The sequence below is a fragment of the Crassostrea angulata genome, chromosome 4, assembly GCF_025612915.1.
Source record: "Crassostrea angulata isolate pt1a10 chromosome 4, ASM2561291v2, whole genome shotgun sequence".
Taxonomy (NCBI): Eukaryota; Metazoa; Mollusca; class Bivalvia; order Ostreida; family Ostreidae; genus Magallana; species Magallana angulata.
Window position 1 is genome coordinate 50,032,868 of NC_069114.1, and position 10,971 is coordinate 50,043,838.

General features: G+C 32.6%; 1 protein-coding gene across 3 annotated transcripts; it reads right to left on the bottom strand.

Annotated features, from left to right (window-relative positions):
* LOC128181565 (cyclin-J-like) lies at positions 1 to 5,040 on the bottom strand. 3 transcript variants are annotated; one of them, XM_052850014.1, is made up of 5 exons: positions 4,987 to 5,040; positions 3,221 to 3,508; positions 2,600 to 2,902; positions 1,907 to 2,066; positions 1 to 1,281 (listed from the first exon to the last, which is right to left on the bottom strand). In XM_052850014.1, the coding sequence occupies exons 2-5, from the start codon at positions 3,492 to 3,494 to the stop codon at positions 1,092 to 1,094; spliced, it is 927 nt and encodes a 308-aa protein (XP_052705974.1). In that variant the 5' UTR covers positions 3,495 to 3,508; positions 4,987 to 5,040; the 3' UTR covers positions 1 to 1,091. The 3 variants fall into 3 exon arrangements, with proteins under 3 accessions (XP_052705974.1, XP_052705973.1, XP_052705972.1); XM_052850013.1 differs by lacking the exon at positions 4,987 to 5,040 and adding an exon at positions 4,591 to 4,765; XM_052850012.1 differs by lacking the exon at positions 4,987 to 5,040 and adding an exon at positions 3,604 to 3,917.
* Between the last annotated feature and the right edge of the window lie 5,931 nt (positions 5,041 to 10,971).

Below are 10,971 nucleotides of genomic sequence, written 5' to 3' on the forward strand. Positions count from 1 at the left end.
TAAAAACGGCTGTTTTATTCCAACAATCATTATGCACTTTTAACAAAGTATTGAAAACCTGGCCCTGAATTGAGCAAGTTACAATGAACACAAAAAAATAGACTAGGCTTTATACAGAAAAGACTCTGACATGTATGAAAGACTAAAATTTCTTTCTCCCTCTTTCTCTCAGGTAAAAAAAACAAGTGGTACATGTACAATTAAGTTCTCAAGAGTTATCCCCCTTACCTTCTTTGCTTCGTACAAAGCAAAGCCAATTTTGCAAAAAACAAAGCTAATTTTTGGCTATAAAATTGATGTTACATTTAATCATCAAATTGCTGAATAGTTAAAAAAAAGAGAAGTTTGTTTTTCTAAACAAAATTAAAACTCTGAACACATGTATTGCAAATGACTAGAAACAGTAAGATATATTCATGTTTTCACAAGTTGTAATTTTTTTTATCAGCATAAAATCCCAAAACATATGAAAACTTTCCAAAATGATACCCCATCCTCCAGATAAAAAAGAAATTAAAAGATATGAATCAAATACAAAAATTCAGACTATTTTGTTCAAAATGCAATTAAATATGAACAAGTAGTTGAATTACAACAAACATTCAAATCAAACTTCTTTACCTGCTCATTCGAATACATTTTGTAAACATATGTTCACCTTCCATTTCAAACAACTTTGGAAAAAATAAACAAGAACCAATTTAACTTCTAAGACTATTTGATACTGATATACAGAATCAATACATAATAACCTGAAACACACAATAATTATCAGAGTACTTTGAACATCAACAAGGGTATCTGCACCAAATGTTAAGGAAGATCACTCCAGTCTAGCACTGCATAAATCCAAATGGCACTAAGAAATTTGCTTGATTTGTCTTTCGATGGCGCTATCATTAAGTTAAAGAACTTTCCAAAACCACAACTGCTTTCAAATGTTTACGCAATGACAAGCTAGCTTTGTGAGGTAGTTCCAGGAATCCTGCAGTGGATCATATATCCAAATCTTCATCTGAATACAGCAACTGCTCATCATATTGAGAGCTTGATAACTGCCCAGCGTCGGTGTCCCCGTCTAATGGTCAGTATCAGGATCCTCTACATCCAAACAGCTGTGGCTTCCCACCCTGGGCCATCATGTGCTGGGGGGTCACAAAGTTGGGAGGGTAACACTGGGTGTTGTACATCGGGGACTGGTACTGATGATGAGGGGTGACCGGGGGGTACTGGGCGGGTAGAGGGGAACATTGGGACAACTGGAGATCCTTCTTTTGGAACCTGCAACATTGGGTAAAAGATAATTAATGATTATCAATGAAAACTAATACAATGACTCAGAATTTCACTTCAATTTTAAGCAGATCTGCATAGATTACCCTACTGTGGTTGTCTGATCAGAACATGTATATTATTGTAAAGTTGAATATTCATGTGTCATGTTTGATGTTGCATACTCGCATTTAAACCTGGGTTGTATTCGTTTGGTCAATTGGAGAACTGCAGGATTAATCCTAATCTGCTCGATTGCAGTATGGAGATCTCCATTGTCTACTTTCTAAATAGCAAGTAGACACTGGAGATATCCTGGACCAGTTCTAGAGGTAGCAAACGAATACACCCCTGGTATAATTCTATAAGAAGAAGGCTGTGATAGCAACAGCAGTACACGACATGTTTATGTAAACTGTGAAAAGATAATCAAAATCAAATCTACAGTCAACCTGAGACTATGATTTATTCACACACTGGTCAATACTTTAATACCGTAATTCTTTTCTCATCTCATGCACACAGGGCTAGATGAAGAAGGATGTGGTATGTAACTACTGGTCGTAGTTTCAAAATTTCTTCGGAAATTCCAATGATGACCTATAAGCTACACCTGATTACAACTTAAACTCACCTGAGCATGATATTGACACAGGGCAGCAGCTCCTCTATGAAGTAATCTGTCATCAACTGCAGGTGTTGGGGCCAGGTAGGTGTCAGGCGAAGCGAGATGCGGGAGGCAGCAATGCAGCTAGCCGCAATCAAAGATGGGGTGTAATTGCGGAATACATGGTCTGTCATAAAAAAAAAGAGAAACCTTTATGAATTATAAACATTTAATATTTTTTGGTTATAATTTTTGGGGGTATACGTAGTATGGGGAGTGCAAAAAAATTGAAACAAAAATTAATCCTACCAGTTAACCAGTAATTTTGAAAGTTAAAGAATTAGATATAATTGAATGTTCATATTTACACAAGATTCCCCAATTTCCACAGGAATTAATATATTTAAGATTTATTTAAACTATAAACACAATGAGTAAGTTATTGTTAAATGAACTGTCACGTGCAAAGAATTTCACATATACAATCATTAACAACCACATATATTCACATATACGATGCAACAACCACATGTAAATATCAGCACACTGCCTCAACGACGTATGAGACTCTAAAATAATAGGACAATTCATGTCCCGATTAACATCTTCAACTATAAGAGAATCACTGGATTTATTCTTAGATGTCTGAATGTTTCCTATCTGTTCATTAAAACTAATATTATTTGAATCATTAGGATATGAAAAGCGCTGTCCACAAACCTTGCAGGGAGATCTCCATAAAGTACTTAGTGTGCTTCTCCAAACATGTGACTACCGCGGACTTGCATAAAATTGGTTGACCATCAATGAGGTCATGGTTATCCACAGACACCACCAGAAAGTAGGGCACGAACTGAGCCACTGTCGGGATGGAGAGTGACCAGTCAAAGAAGTTGAGGACTGTGATCTCCATGTTTGTGAGTTCTGTGGCCGAGTACCCGACACTCAGCAGACTGTGAGAGGGCAACATGTGGTTCAGGCTGTTCAACTTCAGCGTCTTATCACAATGCTCCTCGTACTTCACTGTAAACAATCAAAAACATCTCATTTCAAACTGAAATTGATATAATCAATTCAATTATTTTTTTATTAACAATTCTTGCAATTAAAATACATCTTATAAAAAGTTGCTTTGCAATATGCATGCATGGCTGATAAGAATACATTTGAAAACCTTCAAGACATTTTCTTTTTTTTTTTTAAATGTGTTTAAAAAAAATCTAATGAATCAAAACCAAAACCACAGTCATTTCTTTCTTCAGTTAATTGCTAACAGAAATTCATTATACCAATGTTAGAAAGCTTGGGAACCTCCATACATTGTCAAATATATATTCATACCTGAGATGGACAGACAGGCCATGGCAAGGAGATAAAGGTGATTCTGATCCACCTCAAGCTTATCCATGAAGAAGTCGAGCAGGTGGACAGCTAAATGTTGAGAGGTGGTCCCTAGATAAAATGTATCCACTACGATGGCCAGCCAATCCACCAGGTGGCGCCGGAACCACTGCTGAGGAGAGTGTCCATGATACGGGGGAAGGTGCTGCTCCTTTGTTCGTAGAGTTTCATAAATGTCCTCCGATATCTTGTCTTTCCACCATTCTATATCCATTTCACATTTCTACTCTGGAATTAACAAACATCTATGAGATTCAAGAAAAAGGCCTTAAGTGATATAGCAAAGAACCACTGATAAAATAAGGCTCTAGGTGAAATCAAACCTTCCACAGCTTGGAAATTAAAATCCACTATTGTATTGGTAAGGATGTTTGAAGTCAATAAGAAAGAAAAATCCTATAGAAAACACAATGTCAAGAATCAACATAAACAGGATGAGATCAACACCAGTGGCAGGCCTTTATACAAATGGTCACCTAGTCTCAACATTAGTGCAGTAAGCAGCTTAAAATTATCAGTGTTTGTACAAGGACTGCCAGTTGCCCCAGATCTCTGGTAACTTGTCCAGAGTGTTAACACCAGCAATCTGTCTGCTAATTAACTCAAATTCTGCTTGTGAAAACTGTGCAGGTGATAGCCCACAATTAGAGTGCCACTGTAAAAACATCCTGGAGTGGTTAAGTAATCGACTTCGATAGCCTTTGAATTTAGAATTAATTAAAATCCAGTTTGATTCCCCACCGTATGGCTGGAGGCATTACTTGAACATAATCTTCTTAATAATTTTCACAGTTTTTCAAGAAGTTTACAATAAAGATAAACGAATTTTACTTCATGTTAAAATCATTGAAAGAAACTTATCACTATTATGCATTATGCAATTTTTTTCTTCATATCTTTATATGATTTTAAATCATAATTATAAAACAATATGTGGTAACAATGTCAGATTTACCAAAAAAAAAACAACAATTAAATGAATAAAAATATAGTACAACTTAAAGTATTACAAGAATTAAAATACATTTAGGCCCTTCATATATATAACATTTTAGTGTCCCAGTACAGTGCACAATAAAACATTATTTTTTGGAAAAAAAAAACAACTTTAATTACTAATTTAATTCTTACTTCATTATACGATACCCAAATCAATGATCAAAGAAAAAAAAGTCCTACTGGTTTTTGGCTTCACTCGGACAAATAATCCATACAATGATACCCATGCACAAAGCCAAAGTTACATTATCAATGAAGTATTTCTTATCCTTATCACTACATGTAATGTCTCTGATTAAAAGAGAAAATACCCTATAGGTTAACTGGCCATTAGGTAGATAGTCGTGTATACAGCATAACAACTCCCATGGGCTATGAAACGCATCATCAAAAGAGAAAAAAACACGACATTTATCACGCGGTTTAAATCACGGATATCTCGAATTATAAATGACCAGTTAACACCCAAGGTCTCAAACTGATAGAATGTCTGACATTTTTATGATCTCATTAACTAATCACTGGCTTTGGCACCTAACACACCCCCTGTTTATTGGGGGGTTTCCGATTTTTAGGCATTGACTTTTTCGGTCAAACAAAATCAATCCACACAATATCATTTGAGTAGAGATTTGATTATCATAAATCTGGAACATAAACAAATACAATCACTTCATATCAAATGTATTGTAATTTAGTAAGCAAACCTAAAAATTTGAAATATTTCGTTATCACAAACTTTGCCTCAGATCATTGGTCTTTTTCACAAAGAAGCTGTAAACGATAGAACGATAAAACCTTTCATTCAAACGTTCACATCATACAGAAACAGAGCAAGGGAAATAACTCTCGGGGTGCAACTTGCAATGCACCCATTCATATTATGCTTCCCCTAAAAGCAGAGTGTAAATAAATCAGCCATTTAAATGTTTTTGCATTTTCAAGAGCAAGTCCTTAGGCATCGTTTTATAGTATTTTCAGGGTACATTCGCCTGCTTTTTAAAAAGATACATTACCCACTACTAAATTCAATTCTGCACGTTTAAACCGGACGTTTTTTGTGCCTTCCTGTATTTAAAAGTCTCACAAAATTAATTTTTAATTTTTTTTTATACCTTTCTCATGTACTCGAAAGGTAAAACTCTATATAATGCAATTGAGGATTAAGTTTGCCGCATAAAAAACAGGAAAATCAATCCCCATTAATTCGTAATTCATATTTATAAGGCTTCCCCTAAAAGCAGAGTGCAAATAAATCAGCCATTTTAATGTTCGTGCATTTTCAAGAGCAAGTCCTTAGACATCGTTTTAGTATTTTCAGGGTACATTCGCCTGCTTTTTAAAAAGATACATTACCCACTACTAAATTCATGAAATTCTGCACGCTTAAAACCGGACGTTTTTTGTGCCTTCCTGTATTTTAAAGTCTCACAAAATTAATTTTTAATTTTTTTTATACCTTTCTCATGTACTCGAAAGGTAAAACTCTATATAATGCAATTGAGGATTAAGTTTGCCGCATAAAAAAGCAGGAAAATCAATCCCCATCATGCTTTTTCCTTAGAAAAACACTCTGGATTTTAAACGAAACTGTGTTTAGTTACATGTACCTTAATAACTACTAATGCTCTTTGCAGAGCAGAACTATAAAAATTATAGACTATACCTTTATGGTCAATGATACATTTTCCAAGCATAAAATTTTGGAATCTTATTATAACCCCTGAAATACACTGCACGGTGCACAAAATGTATAAAGCAACAGGTCGTACTAATTCATGGACAAAAAATAAAAATTTATAGGGTACATTTATTATCGAGAAAGGAAGTTCAATAAAACTCTCTTTATTAAGTTTAAGACAAAGAATAACAGACCTACGGTGGCTGCCATATACGGTGGCTGCTATAGGACATATGTTTGAGATATATATTTTTTTTAAATTCTTGGGGCCACGAAATAAAATTCGTGGCCACGACTTTAATTTCGCAATCGAATTAAAATTAGATCCGTTACGCTCTCGTATTTGATACAGCGGCATATCAAATATGAGAGCCTGAAGGATCTAATTTTAATTAGATTGTTAATTTCGTGGTCATGACTTTTATTTCGTATAGGAACGACTTTTATTTCTCTGGACCGATCGACTTGTATTTCGTGGCCACCCCGTGACTTGTATTTTTGTGGCCACCCCGTGATTTGCATTTTACGAAAGCCGAATAGGGCCACATAAAAAAATATTTTTATCTCGTAATTACCAGAAAAGATCTCGTAATTACGAGAAAAAATCTCGTAATAACGAGAAAAGATCTCGTTATTACGAGTAAATTATCTCGTTATTACGAGAAAAGATCTCGTTATTACGAGATAATTTTCTCGTTATTACGAGAAAAGATGTCGTTGTTACGAGAAAAGATCTACATAAAATCGTGCGTTTCTGAAAAGAATTCGACTGGATCACCCTTTCAGTCTTTTTCATTCAAGAAACGTTGATTCAATTTTGATTATTTAAAAATAAGAACGATCATTTTTCATTAATTTCTACATATAAATAATTGGATTTGACATTTTATCTTATATGAATAAAAGGAAAGAACTTCATGTAATTTTACTTTTTATATTATATATATTATAATCCCACTACGAAGTAAATATACCAGGTAGTCCTATAGTCGTAAAAGTTACAGATAGTTTCAGTCATGGATATGGATATACACGATTTACCCGAATTTGTGTTTTATATGTTTATACACAACCTACATGTATATTGAAAATAATTGATTTTGTATTCTAACATTTTGGAGTCTGAAAACAAATTACACGTATCCTTCTTAATTATTGATAAACAGTTCGATAAATTTGTTAATCAATCTGCTTTGCTACTTCTTCTGAAATTTCTTTAAAACTGCTTGATCCGATTTTATATCAAATTATGCGTACGCTTTTAAACGATGATTATGCTAAGTATGTATATATCTATAGACATTGCAGTAGTTCATACACTATACATAAAAAGATTAAAATAATAATGAAACGCAACATTTTAAATAGATCTTTTCTCGTAATAACGAGATAATTAATTCGTAATACCGAGATCTTTTCTCGTAATAACGAGATAATTAACTCGTTATAACGAGATAATTAACTCGTTATAACGAGATAATTAACTCGTAATAACGAGATCTTTTCTCGTAATTACGTGATCTTTTCTCGTAATTACGAGATCGTTTCTCGTAATAACGAGATGATTAACTCGTAATTACGAGATCTTATCTCGTAATTACGAGATAAAAATATTTTTTTAAGTGGCCCTATTCGTCTTTCGTAGTATTTTGTGGTCACGAATTAAAAAAAAAATCTATGTTCAGCCATCGTACAGGTCAGTGTTCACATGAAGAACATTCAGAAAGTTTTGATTCACCGTGCAAAGCTTAGATTATATGAAGTTGTATTTGATAATTATGAATGGTGTTCTTATATTGATAATATATTTAAAAGGAAAGTAGAGAGATCAGTTTTTGGTAATTTAAAATTAGTTCGCACAATCTTGCCATAGAAAAAGGTAGACACTTAAAGTCTTATCTATTCCAATGCACGAAAGACTTTGTAACTATTGTAAGGCTGTTTAAAATTAATTCTACGTTTAACATAACCCGCGCGCGTAGGTTTGTTTTGAAAAAACAAACAAATCCGGATTTGAAAAAGTCGTTCGGGTTTGGGTTTTCATTTAGCGACTGAATTCTACATCCTGTACGAGAAAAAACATGCTCAAAGACAGCATTGAGGTATTCAGTTTTTACATCACGAAGAAAATGAGAGTCTATGCCACTATCAAAGTAAAAAAACAACAAGAATAATGGATCAGACAAACATGTGATCGAAGTTGGCAGTGAAAATCTTATTTCGAGATTGTTTAATGTCGGTTGTCAAGTCACAGAGCCTGAACCATACTGAACCAACTTCCACCCAAAAAGGCAAAAAATATTTATTTAAGTGGTCCATCAACAACTGAAATGACTACCCATCTTATTTAGCAAAAACTCAGAATGTATACGATTAAGTTATTTTTGCATTTTTTTAAGAATGGGAAAGCTTAAGCAATTTCTTACCACCACTGTACTGAAAAGATATAAAAAGATCTAAAAAATTATACCTATCTTCATAGACTTCAGCATGTTCAATGTTAGCTTCAAGATGTGATAAATATGTTCCTTTTTAACATTTGTTCAATTCAAAGGTGAATGACCATATAAAATCATACTAAGATTTCAGTGTTCGAACTACCAATATTTGGTTTTAAATATAATAATTATGGATGCAATACCTTGAAGTGAAGCTATGCATTAAGTCAGCATAATTTACTGATTTAGACAAGAGTTTTGACACGATAATGACCGCAAATCCCTTTCATTTGAAATGTATCTACATTTTTAATAACATGTTCAGGAATAATAATTCATTCATTCACAATATATAATAGGAAGAAACTAACAGGTGTCCCAGCTAAAGTGGAAGAACAGAGAAAAGTGAAATACACTTGTAGGGTGACAGCTATTTCAAGAACCCTGTCTTGAGTTCTTAGAAGAAGGTACAGTGAATGTTACAACACAACTCTGATATGTAAAATTTTAAAATGTGTCATTATGAAAATGTATGAAATAATGTCATTATTTTGATTGTAGATAATCTGTGAATAACATGTGTTGCGCAACAATTTCCCTGAAAAGAAAGTTTTCCCTTCCGTTGCTATGTTGATGTAAATCCATTGGATGTACCACTTAATGTGGGTGACTTTCAATAAAAACACACTTGTTTGAAATTTTTGTTTGTTTATTTTTTTCCTCCCTCCCTCGTAGGTTTGAAATTTTCATGTTACGTTAAACGTAGAATTAATTTTAAACAGCCTAACACTGGGGCAATAAGATGAATTTCATTTTCTATTCAGCTCTAGATATATTCATCTGAAAGCAGTTTATGTTTACGAAAGATATTTATATACATGTTTTCATATTATAGAAATAATAATTTTTAAAAATGTTGATATACTTAAGGCTAACTTCTGTGTAAATTATAAATCTTCAACAGTGTTGAAAATAACTCTATCATTTATCAATAAATAAACGTCATACAGAAAGCATAATTGTCAGAACTTTTTCCTCTAATACTGATGGAAATAAAAACAATACTTCTGATTATGCATATGCATGCAATGGGCCAACTATTGTAATTGTTTTTTGTCAATAAAAATAATTTTATATTTGTATTTGTCTAAATTGCTACAGCCTACCCCTTTTAAAGGGACTTGGACACGATTTGAGATCAAAAATTTTATTTTTATATATATATAAAATGTTTAACTGGTGCATTTTAAATGATTGACCAAAATATTGATTGTTAAAGTCAAGTTACAAGCGAGATACAGAGGTAAGAATTGATTGTTAAGTAAAGAAAGCTCGAGTCTTATAGTTGTTTACAAAAAATGAAATGTGGAGAATTTCCAGTTCTTAGAAAAAATGACATGTAAAAAGCAATTTAAACTAACTCATATCTTCATAAATACTATTATCAACAAAAGAATGTCACATTTGATTGAAACTTACACCTATACAACACATATGTAAAAAATGACAATATTCGAGCTTTGCTTACAAAACAAAGAATTATGAACCGTGTATCTTGCTTATAACTTGATATTTGACTTTCAAATTTTGACATAACATTAAAAACTTCTATATTTATCATTATATAAAACATTGAAAATGGAAAAATAAGATTTGAAAATTTTAAGTCAAATCGTGTCTAGGTCCCTTTAAAAAAAGTCTCCAATGAAATATATACTGCTCTTTGTTCTTTATTTTGAATAGTTTACTACAACTGAGTATTTTTGACAAAAAATTCAAATCTTTCTTACGCTTAACAGTTACAGTACAGCGTATTTTTTCTTTGATTGGCAACTTGTATTTAATTGTATGACTATTTCAATTAACTAACATTTTATAAAATCTTTTTACTTTAGTTAATTAATTTCAAGTATCAAAAAATATCAACGCAATATTTAGTGTAAAATAAAACTTAACACCAACAAACCAGTGACCTCCTGATACCACCCAATCTAGGTCAGTGGGATCACGTACTATTCTAATCATCAAGTAAAAGGTCACGGTGTCAGATATAACATACTGTAAGTGTACATAAAAGTTGTGCAACATAACATATAACATTCTACTCAACATTTTTAATTTGAAATTAACGTTTTCATATTCCTATTCAATTTTGTTCATTTACATTTTTGGGAAGTATGATAAAAGGAAAAACCACAACAACAAAAATCCCAGCGTAAATAGATACAAGAAAATGTAACAGTGAAAATGATGTAGTGGGATCAATTTTAAACAATACACGGTTCATAGTTAAAAACGTCCTTCATGTTACAAGTTTGGAACACCTTTTAAAGCAAACTTAGATTATCTTTTTTTGTGAAAAGAAACTTTAAAAGAGTTCAAACAAATAGATTTTTTTCATACATTATCTCACGGAAGCGTATTAGACTCGCAGCGGTATTTTTTATTATCTGGATCTTATTTATAAGCGAAAAATTTCAATGGTTAAAAAATTATATCCGCCACTGAAATATTTGGATCACATGCGAAATAAATTAGAGTTATCTTTCTTGGCTTTACACGGCAAACATATG